The sequence below is a fragment of the Culex quinquefasciatus genome, chromosome 3 (genome assembly GCF_015732765.1).
Source record: "Culex quinquefasciatus strain JHB chromosome 3, VPISU_Cqui_1.0_pri_paternal, whole genome shotgun sequence".
Taxonomy (NCBI): Eukaryota; Metazoa; Arthropoda; class Insecta; order Diptera; family Culicidae; genus Culex; species Culex quinquefasciatus.
Window position 1 is genome coordinate 177,642,588 of NC_051863.1, and position 23,559 is coordinate 177,666,146.

The 23,559-nt window shown below is 36.3% G+C and overlaps 1 protein-coding gene and 1 long non-coding RNA gene across 2 annotated transcripts; both read right to left on the reverse strand.

Annotated features, from left to right (window-relative positions):
- Positions 1 to 179: 179 nt before the first annotated feature.
- Positions 180 to 14,577, reverse strand: LOC6052419 (ras-related protein Rab-8A). Its single transcript, XM_038263752.1, has 5 exons — positions 13,843 to 14,577; positions 7,197 to 7,396; positions 7,031 to 7,123; positions 1,505 to 1,618; positions 180 to 1,448 (listed from the first exon to the last, which is right to left on the reverse strand). The coding sequence occupies exons 1-5, from the start codon at positions 13,964 to 13,966 to the stop codon at positions 1,320 to 1,322; spliced, it is 660 nt and encodes a 219-aa protein (XP_038119680.1). The 5' UTR covers positions 13,967 to 14,577; the 3' UTR covers positions 180 to 1,319.
- Positions 14,578 to 19,564: 4,987 nt separating this feature from the next.
- On the reverse strand, positions 19,565 to 20,011 carry LOC119768577. Its single transcript, XR_005278077.1, has 3 exons — positions 19,903 to 20,011; positions 19,749 to 19,838; positions 19,565 to 19,688 (listed from the first exon to the last, which is right to left on the reverse strand). It is a non-coding gene; the product is annotated as an uncharacterized LOC119768577 (long non-coding RNA).
- Positions 20,012 to 23,559: the final 3,548 nt, after the last annotated feature.

The window sequence follows — 23,559 nt, forward strand, 5'->3', positions numbered from 1 at the left end:
GAAAGAAACGTCAAAAGATGACGGTTGTAAGAGTTTGGATGATCCATTGCGCTGTTCGTTGTGAATTAATCTCAGTAGAAATATAAAAGACAGGTTCCCCGCCGATTTCGTTCAAGTCACTCAAGATATTTGGAACAACTTTCGAGTTTGGAAAACCAAAATTTCTAATAAAACATGTCTTTGGTTTGGCATAATACTCCAATGTTTATTTTTCCAAATATTTGAAAGGAAACTACCAATTTAATTGCAGTTTTCTTCACTTTCAGCTCATATTATTCGTTCGCTAAACATAGACGTCCTAATCTTGATTCAGTTGAATTGCACTGTATTCTTTACGCGTTATTTTTTCATACACTTTCTACAGGTTTATTTTTTTCTTTTTCTTCGCCGCCATCATTTCCTTACCTGAACTTTTATGTATAGCAACTGTCCAATAATTCCACTCGATTTATTTGCTTCTAAAGTAAATTTTATTAGTAGATGATTTGCCCTTAAAATCTCGTTTGAAATTCGAAACTGTTACAAATACTTGGTTGTTTTGATGCGTTCATGTCGATTTTAAAATCAATTGCCTTACTCAACATTTTAAACGCTTTGCCCTTCCTGTATCACATTGACATCGTTTACATGAATTCGAGATGATTCTTAAAGCAAAAATAAATAAAAAATAAATCAATCCAGCAAAAGCACGAACACTTTGTCAATTTTATCCGTACGGGATGAAAGCACAGGCACAGTTTTAACTTCAAGGGAAAAAACTATTGGTTTTCGGTTTGTTTAACAGCTTTGAACATGGCTAGTTTCTGCTGAAATAAGCAACTAGCACGTGAACGATCGTGGCTGCTGAAAGACAGTTATTATGTTTTGTTTTGTGATTTCCTTACTTTGAGTGTTAAATTACGCTACTTTAAGATTAACTTGATTCGGTAGTGTAGACACTTACTGTAACTTAAAAGTGGATAACCTACAAGATGCTTTAGAGATCGACGTAACAAATATGGCATAATGTATGAACACAGAACAAATACAACTACGATTGTACAAAGTACCAATAGTTCGGACTAATATTTTTCGCTACTTATTATGATATGAGTATTTTTTATAATATCTCATTCCGATCTGCTAGCCATTTCATTCACCTGTTCGGTAGTTTTGTGCACTTTCCTCTCGAGGAAAAAAGAACGCATCGAACTAAAATGTTAAAAATCACCCTTTTAGGTTCACCCCGACAACCCCAAACCTAACTCGGAAACGTATATCAATTTATGGTTAAAAGAGTTCGAGTCTTTTCATCTGGCCTCCTTGCGATCCGCTCGTGCTTAACAGGAACATCGGCCACCCTCGCCACCGCTGCCTAACGTGAACGGCCCCAGCCCGTTCGATCCCGGTCCGTTCTTGATCATGTCCTGGAGGCCCTTCTGGCGTTCGCCGTCGTCAAAGTTTTCTCCCTGGAAGCAATTTTTAGTAAATATCAACTCAGTACACTCGATTCAATTAAGCTTACCCGATGTTCTCGTTGTTCTCGAATCTTACGTGCTAGGGTTAGGAACGCGTCCTCAATGTTGATATTTTGCTTGCAGGACACCTCGAAGAACGGCATGTCGAAGTTTTCCGCAATCTGGAAATCACAAATGAAAAACAAAATAACTCATTACAATTTGACGAATCTACCCGCCGTCAATACAGAAACATCAACAAGCAGTTTCAGTCTTCCCAACTGTGGGGGAGCGATGAATCATGAACTCAACCCCACCAAACCCCCCCAAAGTGGCGACTAGAGGACAAGGACTAAACAATTACCTTATTTCCATAACCCACTGCTGCTGAACAATGTGTGAGTGTGAGTGTGGCAAATAAAGGTTATTAAATATTCCGTGCGTCGCCTGTTTGTCTGGCCAGAATATGCATTGGCCTCACCCAATGTATGCAGTTTTCCACCTGATAGGTTTGTTTTGGGTTGTGCTATACAATACAATAACACTTGAACGGGTGCAGTATGGTTGCTAGAAAATCATCATAAATATGTTGAATTCAACTACATTTTGGAACAGTATATTCAATTTGTGCTGTTTTAATTTTTAATTTTTAGATGCCGTAGATTTTTTTATATGTATTTGTTTTTTTTTTATATTCCCCATTGATTCCCATATCAGGTACGGAAACATACACAAGAATTCATTTTTTAACGGAGATTTACCGCGATTAAAAAACGTTTACAATAATCAATTTCGTCTAAAAATTTAAAAATAACGTTTTTGGTCTCAAATTACAAGCAGTTAAAAAAGTCTAAAACTTTGTTATCGCATCATTACAAGAAAAAATCATTCACAGGCAGATTTTTCCAATTTTTGTTCTGAATAGACACAAAATCATTGCTGAATTTAAGTATTAGTCGATTAAAATATTGAGAAACGTGAAACAGTTTTGAGAAAATGTTAAAAACATTCAAAAGAATTCAAACATTCCTTTTTAGATAAAGCTTTCATTTCGATTAAGAACATTTCATACTTTATCCTGCCTAAATATTTTAAATAGAAAAAAAATTCCAGCATTGATAAAACATTCCAGTATGTAAGCCATTTATTGTACTCTAAGCTCCAAGTTAAAAAACAAAAAAAAAAACAAATTTTGTTCGGCACGAGTGGTACCAAAGAGTGCTGATTTTTTTTATTTTCTTGATGATAAGTAAGCCATTTCATCACTATAGAAAGACAGTGCTATACATAGTATTAAATAGTTCCTTATATTTTCATTTTTGATTTTATCACCATCGTGTTCCCCGGACAATTTTACATAATATTAAATGTAAACCTCAAACTAAAATGAACTATTGGCGAGATACAGCGATTTTACTGAAAAAAGTTTGATATAGCGCACCACTCGGAAGTACATGGTGTACTTTTCAACAAAAAGGGATGAATCCCGCATAGTTCGGATTTTACATGTGAGAAACTTATTTCGGATTTGAACTCATAGGACAGAGTGCTGCGCAAAATCAAACTTTTTTCAGCATAACCGCTGTAACTCGCCAGTTTGAGGTTTACATTAAGTGTTATGTAAAATTGTCCGGAGAACACGATGGTAATACGATAAAAAAAAACAAAAAATATAAGGAATTGTTCAAAACTGAGTTTTAATACTTAAAACAATATAATATTAGGGGGCGTTTGAGGGTTAAAATTGTATTTTTATCGAATTCCTTAGACAATTTTCTATAAAATGTATTCTCTAGAAAGTCTTTTGCTCAAATAGTTGCAAAGTTATGATTAAAAGAAAAAAACAGTTTTTTAGAAAATCTTCCGAAAAGAGAGCGGAGCCAAAAATAGAGGGATGGTCCAATCAGGACCAAACTTGGCAATTCTGTAAACTATCGATAGATGAACGTTCCCTCCAAGTTTGGCCCAAATCGGTGAAGGTCGAGTCCAAAAGTGTACCCAGTTGACCTGGAATGACCCATGTATTGTTCGATACAAGTGATGAAAAGATAAACTTTGTAGAACAAAAACTGATGCTGGAAAGTCCTTTTGGCAATTTCGCAAAAATTACTGAGTTCTCTACTATTTCGCAAATTTATGAACGATTTTTTAATTTTCATTTTATCTCTGCACTCACTTTGTCTATGCATTTACTTTGTCAAAATAAGTTATTTGGCATCAATAATATTTCCAACAAGTCTCCATACAATTCTGAGGTCATCAAAATCAAACCATCCACATTAGGGACCATCCATAAACCACGTGGACACTTTTTTGGGAATCTGTTACCCCCCCCCCCCCCTCGGTGGACAATTGTCCATACAAAAAAAAACTTTTTTGTATGGATCGTGGACAATCGCCATACACCCCCCCCCCTAAAGTGTCCACGTGGTTTATGGATGGTCCCTTAACGACCCCCGGGTCTTTTGTGGTCTCTATTGCAAGTTTCTGCTTGAACCTAGGAGTCCGAAGGCTTGAATGGGGAGAGCACCCAAACCTCTTTCTACTCCAAGGAACCTCCCACCCCAGTGTTTGAACTGACGACCTTTGGATTGCGAGTCCAACCGCCGCCAGCGATTCCACCGGAGTAGGCTTGGTTTGGTGTGTTGTTTGTACTTATGGCATGGAGACGACTCCTACACCTGGAATGACTTAACGGCCTAACAACCAATGCCGGGACCGACATTTTACTTCCTCATCCGATGGAAGGTTGCAGCAGATGGGAATCGAACCCAGAATCATCCGCTTACAAAGCGGACAGCGTAACCATTCGGCCACGCACTGCCACGAGGTCATAAAAAATGGGTATATAAAAATTAAAACTTATATATGAGACGCGGGTTCGATTCCCGCCTTATCCACTGAGCTTCTATCGGATGGTGAAGTAAAACGTCGGTCCCGGTTTCTCCTGTCTCGTCAGAGGCGCTGGAGCAGAAATCCCACGTTAGAGGAAGGCCATGCCCCGGGGGGCGTAGTACCAATAGTTTCGTTTTTTATGTTGGGAAGGGATTTCCTGATCGATTCGGAGGCTTTCGGAGAAAAGTAGGATCACGAAAAAAAACCGATTTTTTATTTAAGTTTGTATCACTAAAAGTTCAATTCCCTATGTACGTAATTTTTGATCTTCGATTTTTTTTTGTTATGTTTAAGGTTATTAAAAAGGACAGGTTTAGAAAATATGATTTTTTGAAAAACTCGTTTTTTTAATATCTAAAATCTGGACAAACAATTTACATAAAATCATTTTGAAAGCAAAATCAATCGAAATGTACTAGAATGTTTTTTACAAAATATACCGTTCTCAAGTTATAGCCACTTCAGGGTTATTTTTTCGAGTGTAACAATGTTGTACAAAGTTGTAGAACAGACAATTACAAAAAAATTGATAAATAGACATAAGGGGTTTGCTTATAAACATCTCGAGTTATCGCGATTTTACGAAAAAAAAGTTTTGAAAAAGTTACTTTTTGCATTTCTCTTTGTTTCGTCGTCCGTGTCTGTCGCGGGTGACCATGAACGGCCATGATCGATGACGACCAACTTTTTCAAAAAATTTTTTCGTAAAATCGCGATAACTCGTGATGTTTATGAGCAAACCCCTTATGTCTGTATATCATTTTTTTTTTTGTAATTGTCTGCTCTACAACTTTGCAGAACATTGTTACACTCTAAAAAATAACCCTGCAAAGTTAGAAAAAACACGAAATTTTAAAATGAAAATTTTTGTTCTAAATGAAAAAATGACCATTCTGGGTCAATGTAGATTTGAAAAGTACATTAAATTTCCCATAAAATGACATGTTCCAAAAATTTTTACAGTCGAGTAACGGAAAATGGGAGAATTTTTAAAACTTTTTTAGTGTTTTTTTCGATGAAAAATACGTTTTTTCGGAATTCTAAGTACGCCATCAAATCGGGCGTCTAATTTTACATAAAAGTTCCTTTGACACCAAATTTCTATCTCATCACCGTTTCAGGCTGCAAATTATTGAAAAACACCTCTTTTTTCGCATGTTCAAAAATGGAAGGGGTCGTACCGCCCCTCCGTCACGAGATATCAAAAAACGGACCTCGGATTCGTGATCAGGGACAAAAGTTACCCCTTAGGACAAAAGCAAATCGAAGAGGGGTCGGGGCAACTGCTGTGTGAGTTGGCGGAGAATTACCCATATGAAATAATCGTGTAAGCGTCGCCGATTTTCGCGTCATGACCCCTGACATTTTCAGCACTGCTTCAGGGTATTTATTTTTCATTTCTCATTTCTTTTTGTTTTTTTTTCTGCATTTGAAAAAATATCTTTATTTATGCATTTAAAAAAATCTTGAAGGAAAATCACCATCGAAATTTTATGTTTTTATGGCTGAGAAAATTTATATAGTTCTATCTTTGGAACTTTAAAAATCGTTCAATTATCTAGTTTCTGAGGTACATCCTCACGAAGAATTTGAATCAATGAAGATAAATTTATCTATATGTCATCTAATTAGCTTGTTATTTTCAACTGACGATATCTTAGAAACTATTGGTCTGAATTTCCATATTGAAAATGAAAAAAATTGTGAAATTTTCTGATAATCTCAATAAAAATATAGTTTATGAATATTTAAGCAATGGATTTATTTTGTTATCTTTTTTGTTTTTTAATACGCGATTTTCCCAAGTTTATGTAATGCCGCCTCAACTCAATTACATCGTAATAAAAAAAGTTTTGTATTGTTTTTCATCCTTGTATTATGCATTTTCATCCAGTTGTCTTTAAACAAAACAAACCTGAGCTTAAAGTCACAACCGTAACGCTTCCGCCTCGGTCGGGGTTTAAATCCCGGCTCGGACCAACACAACTGGTGATCTTTTCCCTTCTAGATTCGAATGCTTAGTAAAGTAGAGATAGTGTATCGTCACAAACTGGACCTGATCAAGACAACCTATGGAATGTTAACATTAACCTTAACATGTTAACATTAAGTTGATTAATAGACTGAAACTGAATCCGCTTTGTAAATGCCGACCCCGATACTCTCCACGAGTGTTCCCCTTAGAAACAGGGAAAAATTTACTTTTACTTTTCAAGTCACAATTTTTTTTATGTCTTTGTTTTTTTTTTATTAATAAATCTTCAACAAATTAGGATTAGCATCAATCGATACATTAACAAAATAAAACTCATGTAATCCAGTTCAATGCTCCTACATGAGCAATAGCAGTCGTACACCATCGTTTAAATAAATGGCTTCAATCGACTGCATAATTTTAGCTGCTTAGAACACACATCAATGCACAAAGAAGGAAACTCAAGCCACGCCAAAACATACAACCACCCTTCCACAACAGCAAAAAAACAAACGGGAAGGCGTCTCACAGGCTACCCAACTCCCATCGGGCACAACCGATTGGCGTCGCGACGCCCCGATTGGCCAACCATGTAATAAATATTAATTTAAACCGAACTACTTTGTGTGGTTTGGGTACTTCATTGAGTTTCGTTAAAGCTGTTTAGTTTAGACGAAAACAAAAAACATTTAAAATTTGAAGGATCCTACATAAGGACATCTACCTTATCGCCCCGCTCCTTGTCGACAGCTCGTTGAGGTGGATTACATTCGCACTTGTTGCCAGTTAGGACCTTTACCACATCCGGTGAAGCGTTCTGGTCACGAAGGAGAAAAGTACAAAATTATCAAACCAATACACTTTTCAATCTGTTTAAAATCGTGACTTACCTCTTGGATGTTCCTCAGCCAATAGGACAGATTATTGAACGACTCCAGATTTGTGACGTCGTACATCAGCAGGATGCCCATCGCTCCCCGATAGTAGGCAGTAGTCAACGTCCGGAACCTCTCCTGGCCGGCAGTGTCCCAAATCTGCAGCTTGATCGGCACTCCGTCCAGGTTGATGAGTTTCTGCTTGAAGTCGATACCTGAGAATGAACGAAATTATTAAAAATTATTATCAACTTAAAATGAACGTCAAAATAGTATTATAATAATATTAAATTGTCAAAAAATCGATTGAAAAAAATATTTTCCAAGATTTATGAAAAAAGGCAACCACAGTTGTTGTTCGGTAACTGAGCGTTGTTTAACTGGGCTGCTTTTTATGTGGTCGCTCGATATAATTGAGCCGTAGCCCAGTTAAAAATCAGACAAACGTCAAAACCAAAACAAACCGAAATGACCGAGGGGTTAATGGATGCCAAAAGCCTGTTCAATAAATAAAAAAAACTTTTTTCATACATTTATTTAATTTTAAGTCATAATTAAAAACATATGAAAAGTAAGCATTGTAAATAAATTTCAGTAACTTTTATTTTTGTATTTTATCAGAAAAATATCATGCATCGGTGGTCCCCTCATTATTTTTTGTTCAGCCCAGTTAGCGAGCAGCAATCGGTGACTGGGCTACGTTCTCAGCCTAGTTACCGAACAAGTACTGTACTTGTTTTCCAAGTTTTGTTTCCAACAATTTTCAAATTGACTTCTGAAAAATGCAATATCCTGATTTAACCTCACCTGTTCAATTGTCAGGCACAGAGAGAAAACTTGTAAGCATTCAATACACTGTGCCCTGTCACACAAAGAAAACTATTTGTGTCACTGCTGCTGTGCCATGTCACGATTGGAAAACTGACTTCGACAAAGCACAACCCCACTAGACCCTTCCCTGGCACATCTCGGCGGCATCAACCAGAAAACTCACAATCCTTCCAGGAAGGCTCGAGCAGCTCTTTTTTCTTCTCTTAACATTAACTACTAAGTTCAGGGTATGAGATATATGCAGCCATTCGTTAGTCAGTTTAGTGGTTCTCTCCTTCTCATGCTCTGAAGATGTAATGGTCTTTGGAAAAAATGCGCACTTGCAAGGCTGCATTTCTGCTGCGGGTACAGCATATTGACATTTTCCTGAAAAAAAGCCAGCCATGTTTGCCATCCAGCATTATCGTGGCCAGGTCACATTTCCGGTTTTATGAGGAGAGCCACGTCTGTAAATTTCAACTTTCGCGAAACGACGAAATGAACTTTACAACCCAAAGTCATAAAATTCTACAAGAACGTCGTAAATTCTGTCTGGTCGAGTTTTGCAGAATTATGTTGACCCAAGTATTTGGGGTTGGTTGGTATTTTTCAAATTCAGAGATTTTCAGCATTGCGTAAATCAAATAAAACCGTGATGAATTTACCTGGTAAAGCCCATACCACTGAGATGAACACCCACGCCAATGTAGCAGACGCCTACATCAAAGCTCGACGTAGGAAAGCATAACTTGGAGGTGGTTTGTTGCGAAATTACACTCCAGCCGTAACGACGAGCGTCTGAGTGGATTTATGCAACGGGAAATGTGCTAATTCGTTTTCGAAAGGGTTCTAACGAAGCATGCAAAACAGTATAATCTCACAATATTCGTATACACTGTACCTGAAAATCGCACTTTGCTGAGTTCGTATTTGCACTTTTTCATACGATTTTTTCAGTTCAACTACGATTTCACTTTTTTGTGTAATCGTAGTCGAACTTAAAAATTCGTATGAAAAAGTGCGAAAACGAACTCAGCAAAGTACGATTTACAGTGTACATCTAAGAAAAATATGAAAATTAATTCGAAGTCAAACAAAGAGTAAACCATGTGAAAAATGCTTGTTTCTAAATCTAAACAGCAAGTGCATTTTTTTCATGCAACATTTTTTCTAAAAACGTAGATTTTTGAAAATTGATGGCTGTAATACAATTACACTGAAGTATAAACTTTTATTGCATTGACATATTAAAACCAAGACTCATATTGTAAATTTGATTTTTTTTTTGTATACCTCGAAAACAACTACAGTCATGCCTCGGTTTAGCACCGGATATGGGGATGCAAAACCGAGGCGTGCATAACTGAAGCACAGAGCTTATGGGATTTGGCTATATGGGAGACATTGGCTAGTGCAATTTGCAATTTTAAACTCTAAAAAAACCTCAAAATATTTTTCAAATGTAATATGAGTATCAAATGATCGTGTTTTTGTCATACATTTCAAAAGTCATACAAATATTTTGAAAGTACTCAACATTTTCTCAAAACTACTCGAAATTTTCACAAAACTTCGTATTTTCGAAAAAATACTCAAAATTTTAGTTTTTCACAAAAAAAAACTCAAAATTTTCACAAAACTACGTATTTAAAAAAAACACTCAAAATTTAAGTCGGGTAACAAATGATCCGAATTTTTTCAAACATTTCGAATTTAATACATTTTGAAACTTTGAAATTTTGAGTGTTTTTTTAGAAAATACGGAGTTTTGTGAAAAATTTAAGCATAAGCATAGCATAAGCATAGGTGCCCACCCGCAGTTGCTACTCCGTTATTGACCAGGACCTCCAAAAGTTACACCCACGAGCCGTGGAAGATCAGTGGGTGCTATCTTTCCTCGCTTCGCAACTTCTCAAAGGCCCCTATCATGCTGATCAATACCGGCGCCGGCCACGACCAGTGGTAGGGTCACGGGGAAGTGGATGGGAATGTTAGTCCGATACTTGAGTGATAGAGACCGCCCAATCGACTGCATCTCCGACAAAGTATCACATGAGTTTTGAGGGGTTAGTAGATGGGTATGAGGTCAGGATTCACGAGTGGCAGTGATGTGACCATGAGCATTTTGTTTATCGGTTGAAAATTTTAAATCTTAGGCAGCCGGCTGCGGAAAGATAGATAATTGATTATTTAAAAAGTTTTTTTTTATCGAACGCGTGCCAGCCGAGCAGAAGTGCTATGGGCTGGACTTATCAGTATATTTTTACAATTTAGATAACGCGAGCAAATTTCAAAAATAGTGAATAAATGACGCTTTACTCCTCATAAAATCGATAGTTTGATGAGTTAATACTCAAACTGCCAGTTGGAATAACGATTCGATCATTTACGACGAAAATTATAGCGAAAAAACAGGACTGCATGTCCCCAGAAGCACTGCACTTATGAAGGCAAACAGCGACACAAAAGAAATGAAAATGAGCATACAAAAACAAGACAGCGCGTCCCCGTGGTCAGCGCACTAATGATGCCATTATTTAATTATAATAACCACTCACCCAAGCACACAAACAGCGACACAAAAGAAATGAAAATAAGCATGCAAAAACAAGACAGCGCGTCCCCGTGGTCAGCGCACTAATCAATACGGAGTTTTGTGAAAAATTTGCGTACAAAGAGACGAGTTGTGCCTTTTAATTCCGTTTCTTTGTATTCATAGTAAAGCATTCTGCTTAAACGCTCAATCAAACCATAAAATTTTGAATATTGTTGAAAAAATTGTTATAGCTTTTGAAATTTATTAAAATATCTCAATCACAATCCATATTGTGAAAAATTTAAGTATTTTTCAAAAAAAATTGTTACAGCTTTACAAATCTATGAAAAAATCTCGATCGTTTGATATCCAAAGAAACTTTGATCGTTTTATATTGTAAAATACTGATATTTCGGGTTTTTTTTTTCAAAAAAATATTTAGAATCATGAAATTTTTTTGTATTAAAAAAATGATACTACATTCGAAATGTATGGCAAAATCTCAATCGTTTGATACCTACATTGAAAAAAAAGTTTAATTTTTGAGATTTTTTTTCGAAAACACGTGGTTTTGTGATTTTTTTTTTGTTTTTTCAAAAAATGTTGTTATTACATTCAAAATGTATAAAACAAATCAGATCATTTGACAACCACATTGTGAAAAAAAGAAATTTTGAGTTTTTTTTTTCAAAAATGCGTAGTTTTGTGAAAACTTTTAGTATTTTCAGAAATTTTTGTCATAACTTTCGAAATGTATGAAAAAATTCCGATCGTTTGATATCCATATCACAAAAAAGTAAAGTTTTGAGTATTTATTTTCAAAATTACGTAGTTTTGTGAAAAAAAATGTATTTTCAAAAATTTGTGTTATAACTTTCGAATTGTACGAAAAAATCCGATCATTTAATGCCCATATTGCTAACAATAATTTTGAGTACTTTTGCTAGAAACATTGCATTTTCAAAATAAAGTAATAATACGTATTTTTGTGAAAATTTTCATGTAATTATAAGTGCACTCGATAGCTGACAACATCCTGATTCCAAAACACTATAATTTTTTGATGTTTCTATGATTTTTCATACGATTATAGCCAATGTCTCCCATATAGCCAAAATTCCAAAAGCTCTGTGCTTCAGTTTAACAATGAAGCCGTTGATCATTTTCGAAGAAAATTGATCATCACTATAAAATATCATGTATTAAATTCAATTTAACGATTCAATTTCAACACCAAAAGGAATCAGCATGTGCCGGTTGTTGCCTTCTTGAAGCCACTCTGAAAGAATTTTTGATCTAAATCAAAAGTGCTTCAAAATTGACGTCCTAGTTGGCTATCAATGATTAATGACGATTTCCATATTTTTACAAGGAATGGGATAATCGTTACCAAAAGGAATCAGCATGTGTAGGGCACTATTATAAAAAACTTGTTGAAGGAATTTTGTCAAAATATTGAAAGCGACGCAAAATTTATATCTTTGAACGAAAAATCATGACAATGATGGAAGTCTTCACGTTAACCGAGGTAGCTGAACGAATCAAAACCAGGGCAGTGCAAATCCGAGGCGTGCAAAACCGGGGCATAACTGTAGTTCAATTTTGAATATTGAAAAATGGAACTAGAATCATTTTTGGTAATATCTTGGAAACTATTGGGTCGATTTTCATAGAATTAAGCATTTCTAATGATTTCTGTACTTTCCAAATAATTTAGAAATGTTGAATTTGACATCATAAAAGCCTTCTGGACATTCTGGACATTTCAAAATTTATGGCTACCCACCAGTAGTTCTAACATATTGACAGCTGAAAAAGATTTTTCACAAACATTAACATCGAGAGGCTGTATCTTTGCAACCTGCAGTTCGACAAACAAAATCAGAAATGAAAAATTGTAACAAAAATTAAAATATTTTTTGAAAGGGTGCCTTTTCCTCATAAAACAGCACCAGATTATGCACCATCCTAAATTTGAGTACAAATATGCCTTTTTCAGTCTCATACATTTTTAGGGGTGAAAATGAGTCAAATAAAAACCAGCAAACTAATTTTTATGAAAAGTCCTAAAATAGAGTAGTTATCAATGAGACACGACAAACAATAATGAAATGGATCTCAGCATTCTGCCATATAAAGGGCGTCAATCATGTCCCTTGAAAAGTTTTTCGTAAAAAATTGATTTTGAGCTTTATAAATAAAATAAAGTCAAAAACTACATTTTTGCTCGTAAGCTGGCATTACACCAAACTCATATTTCCTTTATTTTTGCGGTAAAGTACTTATCATCAATAAATGTTATTGAAAAAAAATTACAAATATCTTTAAAAGTTAAAAACCAAAAGTGTCTACTTGATGACTGCTGATTTGGGGAAATTTTCGTATTTTTGGCAGGTTAAGCACTCGCTCCTAACTCCATCCAATTTGTTGATTTTCACTATATAAACAACTAATTTGGCAAAACTTTTGATAGAAAATTGCATGCTCAGTTCTTATTGAGCTATTTATCACTCGATTTCAGTTGAAAACGCTTTTAAGTAGCTTTAGTTGAATGCCAACATTAGAAGCACGCTGGAATTAGATGCTGTTCCCCTACTCTAAATTAAAAAATCTAAAAATTCATCATCAAGATACAGATACAGCAATTTTTTATGATCAGCCCGCAAAATCGTATGGAGGCCTGTATCAAAAAAAATAATAAGGCAAATTGGGTTATTGGGTTAAGTCGATTTTATAAAACGTAGGGAATTACTCCATTCCTTATTATTCATTTGAAAACCACTTATAATCTCAGAATAATATTACCAAAATCTAATACAATTTTAAGAACTTTTAGATGTGTCAATTTTGCAATGGTTTGATTGCAAAATCGATTCCATTCTGATTCTCACCATAAACTTTCTAAAATACAACCAGTCTATGCTTTCATCCTTTCCTCTTCTTCTCAGCAACTGAAATCGCAAACACACGCAAAACCAGGAAAGCCAATTATCCTGTTCTCCATCCTACCCTCCTGTCATCACTGATTTACCGTGGAAGGAGACCCTGGGCGGGTGAATCAATTTCCCACACCCACTCACATACAAACCACTTTGCGGGCCCTTCCCGGTTCTGGCTGGTTTGGTTTAGTAACGTGTGTAACACAATTTTACGCAAATTCCGCTAAGCAGCTGCTAAATGATCTAATCACCCCTAAAGTGTTAGGTGGGTTTATATCGAAAAGAATAATATTAATTTCACTCAATGTCTTATGAAGATTACTAGTGGAATGAAAAAACATAAAGTTCTGCATGTCCTTCAAAGGGGTCCACTTACCAATGGTAGAAATGTATGTATCGTAGTATCTCTCGTCACAGTACCGGTGCACGATGCAGGTCTTGCCAACATTCGAATCCCCCAGCACCAGGACCTTGTACGTGGCCGCGAAATCCAGAGCCATCCTTAATCCTTGATGTTTTCACCACCACCAAGTTGAGGGATGAATTCGTCCTTTTTCCTGTTTTTTCTCTCTTCTTTATCGCAGCCTCCCTTCGACGTCGTCTGGCGAATGTTTTCCCTCACTGAAGTGCCAAAGGATTCACTTTTCCGACGAATTTACCCTCTGTTATTGCGTCGCAGACGACTCTTAACTCACTGAACGAGATGTTCAATAATTTAGTCACTGATTTTTACTAGTTTTAACTGCTTCTAGAGTTTAACCCTTTGGCTTGATGTTCTTCGAATCTGCAAAATCGATTAACAATTTTCAGGATCGAGTCCAGGATTTCCACCGTTCTTTGTTTAACACTGAAGTCACGAGCAATTCTGGTCCCAAATTGAATTCATGAATAATGCAGCCCGCGAAGCTTCCAGACCAGAGGACAGATTACATAGTCAGAGAAAAAAATATCCTAGGAAAAATCCAGTCACAACTTGTTTGCACACTGCCCCAAAAGACCCACACAAAAAAATCCTTCTCGGGGGAAAAAAATCGCGAAAACGCGAAAAACTGCACACACACGTCCGATTCCGTTTCCCAGCAGCGAATGAGTGTCCCGTGTGTGGGATCTCTCCGAACAGGGCAGGGTATGATTCAACAAACAATTTTTACGGAAAAATCGATACCCCGAAGCCGGGGCGCATGCGTTACATCATCTGTTGGCAGTAGATTCTCACGGGGCAGTGCTTTCGCGGTGGGATATTGAAGGGACTCCTGATGTTTGCTCGCCCTAACGTGGGCCTCCAAACGTAGACAGGGTACTGTAGTGAATAGTTTGTTGCTGTAATTGATTGTAAACTGTTTTGATTGGGCTTGATTTATTGCAACTTGTAAAGGGTTCATCCATAGAACCTTGTGTGTACTTATTTGAACATTCCATACAACCAACCAAATGATTTCTACCAAATTTCTGGAAAAATGCGCAGAAAAGCCAGCTAAACAAAACGTGATTGTTATTGTTTACTTCATAGAGTTTTTGTTTGTTCAAGTTCAAACATTAAAACGCTTTTTCGAAAGAGAAAATCAAAGCATTAAATTTCAAAATTAAATAATGCAATTGTTTAATAACAAGAATTTCGACGACTTTAAATGTTTTCATGAAAGGAATTCCTAAATTTTATACAGTTTTATATTTTTTCCTATAACCGTAGTTTGGGGCTATTCAGACTGTAGTCCTGATCTGACCCATTTCACGGTATGAAAAAGAAATATTTTGATGCAAATTGACACCTTAACTGCCAAGCTTGTGGAAAAGGGGAATTTCCATTCAAAAACCCCTTCATTAAAATGAAAGTTTCTTTATTGTTTCTTCAACTGCGAAAGAGAAAGAAGATGAAACATGCAAACGAAAACCCCTACCGAACTTTTCGAAGAAAATGAATCTATTGAAGATTTTATTTGAATTTCCTTGTTAGCAACACTTAAAAAATGTTTCGTTTTGTTTACTAACTTTGCCCACAAAAAGTGACAGTTCATTTTTCGACGGGTGACGTTACACCTGTAATTGTAGTACAAATATTACATTATACATTTTGTGAAGTCAAATGGATGTCAAAAAATCAAATTATTCGCTCTACAGCATTGCCTTGGTGTTCTCGATTGCGAGATTCCTACTCGAAACTAGGTGTCCGAAGGCTCGATTGTTGAGGCAATTGCAAACCTCTTTTTACACCTAGGCTTCCTTCCACCCCGGGATTCGAACTGACGACCTTTGGATTGTTAGTCCAACTACCAACCATCGACTCCACCGAGGCAGGACCCAGGAAGACGACTCCTACACCTGGATTGAGCTAACGACCTAACCCTCTAAGGTTAGACCGGGGCCAACATTTACTTCCCCATCCGATGGAAGGCGTGGTCAGACAAATCTCGTCTCGAAAAATGCCACCGGGACCGTCCGGGATCGAACCCGAGCCGACTGGGTGAGAGGCAACCACGCTTACCCCTACACCACGGTTCCCAAAATGGATGAAATGGATGCTTCGCCGTATAATCAAGATGATGATTTTTGCCTTCCTCACTGAGGTAAGGCTATAATCCTGCTCGAAAAATGAACTTTTGAAAAACAGCCCGTAGACCTATACTTATGTATACCTATCGACTCAGAATCGAACTCTGAACAAATGTCTGTGTGTGTGTGTATGTGTGTGCGTATTCCCCTTGGTGCTAAAAATTCTTGCCAAGTTTTCTCGGCACTGACTGATCCGATTTGAGTCAAATAAGTTGCATTCGATCTGGTTTAGTGCCCCATACTGCACTATTGAATTGTTTGAAGATCCGATACGTAGTTCAAAAGTTACGTATAAAAAGTGTCAGAGCTGCGAATCGTATCTCACATAAATGCATGTGAACTATGTCCAGACCCATCATCCGACCCATCGTTGGATAGGTTATCAAAAACCTTTCCAACGAGTCCAAAACATTGAAGTTCTGGCAACCCTGTCTCGAGTTATGAACACTTAAGTGATATTTATGTACATTTTTGATGCCGGATCTCACTTAAATGTATGTAAACTATGTCCGGATCCATCATTCAACCCATCGTTGGATAGGTAATCAAAAGACCTTTCCAATGAGTCCAAAACATTGAAGATCTGGCAACCCTCTCTCGAGTTATGACCACTTAAGTGATATTTATGTACTTTTTTGAAGCCGGATCTCACTTAAATGTATGTAAACTATGTCCGGATCCATCATTCAACCCATCGTTGAATAGGTAATCAAAAGACCTTTCCAATGAGTCAAATACATTGAAGATCTGGCACCCTTGTCTCGAGTTATGAGCACTTAAGTGATATTTATTAACTTTTTTGAAGCCGGATCTCACTTAAGTATATGTAAACTATGTCCGGATCTATCATTCAACCCATCGTTGGATAGGTAATCAAAAACCTTTCCAATGATTCCAAAGCATTGAAGATCTGGCAACCCTGTCTCGAGTTATGACCACTTAAGTGATATTTATGTACTTTTTCGAAGCCGGATCTCACTTAAATGTATGTAAACTATGTCCGGATCCATCATCCAACCCATTGTTGGATAGGTCAACAAAAGACCTTTCCAATGAGTCCAATAAATTGAAGATCTGGCAACCCTGTCTCGAGTTATGACCACTTAAGTGATATTTATGTACCTTTTTGAAGCCGGATCTCACTTAAATGTATGTAAACTATGTCCGGATCCATCATTCAACCCATCGATGAATAGGTAATCAAAAGACCTTTCCAATGAGTCCAAAACATTGAAGATCTGGCAACCCTCTCTCGAGTTATGACCACTTAAGTGATATTTATGTACTTTTTTGAAGCCGGATCTCACTTAAATGTATGTAAACTATGTCCGGATCCATCATTCAACCCATCGTTGGATAGGTAATCAAAAACCTTTCCAATGAGTCCAAAACATTGAAGATCTGGTAACCCTGTCTCGAGTTATGACCACTTAAGTGATATTTATGTACTTTTTTGAAGCCGGATCTCACTTAAATGTATGTAAACTATGTCCGGATCCATCATCCAACCCATCGTTGGATAGGTCAACAAAAGACCTTTCCAATGAGTCCAAAACATTGAAGATCTGGCAACCCTGTCTCGAGTTATGACCACTTAAGTGATATTTATGTACTTTTTTGATGCCGGATCTCACTTCAATATATGTAAACTATGTCCGGATCCATTATCCAACCCGTCGTTGGATAGGTCATCAAAAGACCTTTCCAATGAGTCCAAAACATTGAAGATCTGACAACGCTCAGTCTCAAGTTATGACCGCTTAAGTGACATTTGTGTATTTCTTTATTGAGAAACAAGCCTTACCTGAGAAACTTCGTTCTGCCTTTTTTCGTTTGTTGACGTTTTTGACTTTTTTGCTTCTTCAGCCTCCTGTGATCAAAACTTGATTTTAACCTTTCCCATACAATTTGCAAATTGACCGGAATCGGTTCCAGAGTGGCCAAGTTTGTAACTTTTTGTGTTGAATTGATTCGCGTTCGAACAAAACCGTCGAAATTTTGTATATACAGCAATTCCATTTGAAAAGAGCCTAAACCAAAACAAAAAGTTCTCCGATCGGGCTCAAAAATTTTCTGGGGGTTCCTTGGCCAAAATAATTAGACCCGTATTTTTTTGTTTGGCCATTAGGGTGGCCTACATCGTGCTAGGGTGGTTCGAAAAATGGCAATTTTCGTCATTTTCGCAAAAACACTTTTTCTAAAATCATATCTCGCGCCATTTCATCCGATTTTAGCTGTCTTAGACGCAAAGAAAGGTGATGAGTTTGGCTATTTGGGAAAAATAGTAAAGTTCCAAAATCTAGCTTAACTATTGAAAAGTCGTATGAAAACTTAAAATGGCGTTTTGACCGTGTCTGGACCAAAGAGCCTATGTCTGAAAATATTTTTATCGGATTCCTCGGAAAATTTCACATAAAATATCAAAATTGGCGATGTCGAACCGTACGTTTTGGAGATACGATTTTTGAAAATAAAAACTGCGTTTTTCGACGCGCCACGCGCAAAAACGGAAAAATGACGAAATTGGCAAAAAATCAACTTTTTTCACTAAAACTGCGATAACTTTAAAATTTCAGCGATGACCTATAGATGTTTGGGTATCAAAATTTTTGTAATTGAAAGACGCAACTTTTGGTACCATAACATCTATAGGTCATCGCTGAAATTTTGAAGTTATCGCAGTTTTATTGGAAAAAGTTGATTTTTTGCCGATTTCGTCATTTTCCCGTTTTTGCGCGTGGCGCGTCGAAAAACGCAGTTTTTATTTTCAAAAAATCGTATCTCCAAAACGTACGGTTCGACATCGCCAATTTTTTGATATGTTATGTGAAATTTTCCGAGGAATCCGATAAAAATATTTTCAGACATAGGCTCTTTGGTCCAGACACGGTCAAAACGCCATTTTAAGTTTTCATACGACTTTTCAATAGTTAAGCTAGATTTTTGGAACTTTACTATTTTTCCCAAATAGCCAAACTCATCACCTTTCTTTGCGTCTAAGACAGCTAAAATCGGATGAAATGGCGCGGAGATATGATTTTAGAGTGTTTTTTGCGAAAATGACGAAAATTGCCATTTTTCGAACCACCCTAGCACGATGTAGGCCACCCTAATGGCCAAACAAAAAAATACGGGTCTAATTATTTTGGCCAAGGAACCCCCAGAAAATTTTTGAGCCCGATCGGAGAACTTTTTTTTTTGGTTTAGGCTCTTTTCAAATGGAATTGCTGTATATATAGAAGATAGATAAAATTTATATCCAAACCCATCATATCACTCTTTGATATCACCAAATGTTGGTAAAAAATGAGGAAGGCAACAACCACATAGGTGGATTAAGTTAGTTTTTTAGATTCCTTTACCGATCTTTCGTGCGTGAAAGAGGAGAGCCAAGTTCCCTTCCGATTGTTTCTCTTGATGAGCGCCAATAGATTTTCGTTTGATGATGATTCTTCTATCGCTGATAATGAGGAATGAAATATTTAGCAATTAACATTAAATTGAAATTTATATTTAGCTTAAGCTTATTAAAAAAAATTGCATCCGTATGAATTTTTAGTTATTGTTTACAGTTTAACACTTATAAGTTGTAGTGTTTGAACAATTCAATGAAACTGAGCTTTCATTAAACTGTATTAGAATAATCATGTATGTGGCCAATGAGCTGATCATCTGTAACACAAAAATTACCAATCAATTTAGTATATTAAACTTTACAAAAATAACCACAACCGTAACTAAAAGAGGCACATCCAATTGCATTAAACCGCACGCCGAGTGATTATCCTTCAGTTCATTTAGTTGCTGCAGGTATCTGGTAATCTAAAAATTATTATAATCAGTATGCATAAGTAAGCTTATCTTAATTGGAAAATAATCCACTCACCGAATTGAAATTCTCACGATCAGCTTCAGGAAAAGTGCATAAAATCTGTACAGTTTTGTAATTTTCTGCTTTCACCAAACTGTTCGGAATAATGATGACCAAAACTTTCCAAATGCGAAGAACCATTACAATAGTAATTCCGGCAATCATGTGAGTTATATTTTCGAACTGGGTCGAAGTTGAAATAAATGTGTACAAATACAAGCAATGAACATTTAAATTTGCAAATGATGAACATAAATTTGATATCAGAAGCATTCCCAGGCCGTTATTCAACTGATACAGAAAATCTGCTAGTTGCAGATGTTGAATACGAATCTTAAAGATTGATTTGTCCGAAACTGAACCTTTGATTAGTTTTATCAATTCTGTTGAATGATTGTTGACCTGTCCTTCTAACTTCCGGTTAATTTCCCCAACAAGCTTCCAAATCACACAAACCACGAAACCATAGAGATGAATAAATTCAGTACTAATCAGGAGTGGGACGTGGACCTTCACTACCAACGGAACAAACTCAATAGATTTAACTAGGATGAAAAAAATAATCATCTCAAAAACTTCCACTGTAAAAATTGCTCCAATCAAAATTATTGTGTGCTTTCTTAAAGAATTTAAAACATCATCAGCTACATTCCCAAATTGATTCACCACAGCAGCAAACTTATCGAGCAAAAGAACGAATTTTCCTCGCTTAAAGTGTCCTCCAATGCAAACAATCACAAGCAACACGATATCGAGCATATTTTCAAAAAAGTGGAAAAGTTTTATAAAAGCCGGTGGTTTCGATGCAAAATGTTCATGATTGTTGGTTTGTAAGACCACAGAGGAGTACACCACCACGGTAACTAGTGACAAAGCCACGATGAACTGGAACGCTTGCAGGAATTTCTGAGGCGGAGTCAGGAATCGAGCTTGAAGTGAGTACGGAATCACACAGAGGCTGTATCCAATCAAAAGTAACGGTCTTAGGCGGTGGAAAAAAGAACGTAAATCGCCCATTTTTCACACTTCACTTGAAAATGTCTTACGAAGAAATGTTACAGTTTGCAAAAGCGGACATATTTATACCTATGGCAAGTGTCACGTATCATCTATTTTTCATTCGTTTAATTAGCTTATGGCTTTGTGGGCTCCAGTAGTATCGGCCCGTATATTACATTCATTATTTTAATACAAAAATTTCCTTGGTGATTAAAACAGCGCAACAAGGCAAACACAAGAAAAAAAATATCTGGAAAGTTATCCAGTGTTCAAAGTATACTCTGATAGCATTCGATTTGATTTGTCTTGATTTGTTATTGTTTGTATTTGAGTAGAACTTTAAATCACAACTGATTAAAATAAAACAGTTTAGAGAAAGCATATTTATTCACGGCGTCTTTTTCAGGGGGTAGTATTTTTTGAGAAATAGCAAGAAAACTGTCATATACATATGAAAGTGTGGAACATCCCCGTTCATTTGCGGGGCGAACGAAAATCTTTGGTCGGGAAAAATCAAAGTTATCCTCATTTGAAGTTTTTGAACTTTTTTCCTATGGGGGCAAATTTCGTCTATTTCAATTTAGTATTGTTATAAGTCTACATGGGCATGATTTATGGTTCAGATCATATGATTTCTTATGGGAAATGATGCAAGGAACATTTTTCCTGAAGCACGCAAAGTGATTGAAAATAAGGGAAAAAAGTTATAAAGGTTTTCTTGGAAATTTGGGAGATTTTCTGATAAAATTGCACACCCCTTTCCCAAAAACCGCAATGTTTTTGATATTCAGATCATTATTTTGATTAATTCTTTTTTGAGAAATGTTTCTGGGCCCATTGAGTATTTAAATCACTACAGAAAAGTGTAATTGGTTGGGTTTATGCTCAACTGTAAGTCACATTTATGAATTTTGGATTTCAACCGAATCAACATATTTTTGTTTGTTTTTGTTATAAAATGTACCGTTTCCATTAGATTTTCACATTTGTATTAGTCTTATTAAACCTCACAAGAGATCTCGTACTTATTTTGAGGTCAGGTGATAATATTGTAAATCAAAATCAAATCAAACCATCCACATTAACGACCCCAGGTCTTTTGTGGTCTCTATTCCAAGTTTCTGTTCGAACCTAGGAGTCCGAAGGCTTGAATGGGGAGAGCAGCCAAACCTCTTTCTACTCCAAAGAACCTTCTACCCCAATGTTTGAACTGACGACCTTTGGATTGCGAGTCCAACCGCCGCCAGCGATTCCACCGGAGTAGGCTTGGTTTGGTTTGTTTGTAATTATGGTATGGAGACGACTCCTACACCTGGAATAACTTAACGGCCTAACAACAACCAAGGCCGGGACCGACGTTTTACTTCCTCATCCGATGGAAGGTTGGAGCAGATGGGAATCGAACCCAGGATCATCCGCTTACAAAGCGGACAGCGTAACCATTCGGCCACGCACTGCCACTGTGATCAATTATTTGTGTGTTTTTTAGCAAAACAATTTAATTGTTGTATTGTTCGTTGTTTCAAATTTGGATGCCAGACTTGTTTAGTATGTTAAGCTCAATTATTTGAGATTAAATTAATAGATTTACATACATTTAAACTTTTTAATGATTTTTACGCAATATTTATGTTATAACCAATAATTGCAAGTTCAACTCTGTAGTTTCAATACAAATAATATAGCCCAAATGGAAATACAAATTAACAAAAGGCATAGAAATAGAAACTCTGTGATTGTATTTACACTGCATGTCTCAATTAGATACAAAACATATCATGTGGACCATGTACTCACAAAAAAAAGTAACCAAAACACACAAAAATATGTTGATTCGGTGAAATCCAAAATTCATAACTGTGACATACAGTTGAGCTTAAACCCAACCAATTACACTTTTCTGTAGTGATTTATATACTCAATGGGTTCAGAAACATTTCTCAAAAAAGAATTCCTCGAAATAATGATCTGAATATCAAAAACATTGTGGTTTTTGGGAAAGGAGTGTGCAATTTTATCAGAAAATCTTCCAAATTTTCAATAAAACCTTTATAACTTTTTTCCCTTATTTTCAATCACTTTGCGTGCTTCAGGAAAAATGTTCCTTGCATCATTTCCCATAAGAAATCATATGATCTGAACCATAAATCATGCTCATGTAGACTTATAACAATACTAAATTGAAATAGACGAAATTTGACCCCATAGGAAAAAAGTTCAAAAACTTCAAAAGAGGATAACTTTGATTTTTCCCGACCAAAGATTTTCGTTCGCCCCGCAAATGAACGGGGATGTTCCACACTTTCATATGTTTATGACAGTTTTCTTGCTATTTCTCAAAAAATACTACCCCTCTGAAAAAGACGCCGTGTATTTTCAATTGATTCTTGCCTTCCTTGTTTAGTATAATCATATTTTTAAAAGAATAAAATGCACTTCTATTGTTAAACAATTAAATGATAAGACATGATAATTATAGTGAGTTTCAAATAAGCTGCTCAGTTCATGCTGGATTGATTGTAGATGGTACATCAGTTTTCGTTGGAGATGAACTGTCGTTGAACTGAATCAAAATTATCATGTAGGTAAATAGCGGCAAATCCAACTGAATTAATCCACAGGCAGAAGAAATATCTTTTTGCTCATTCAATTGCTGTAAGTATTTGCTTACCT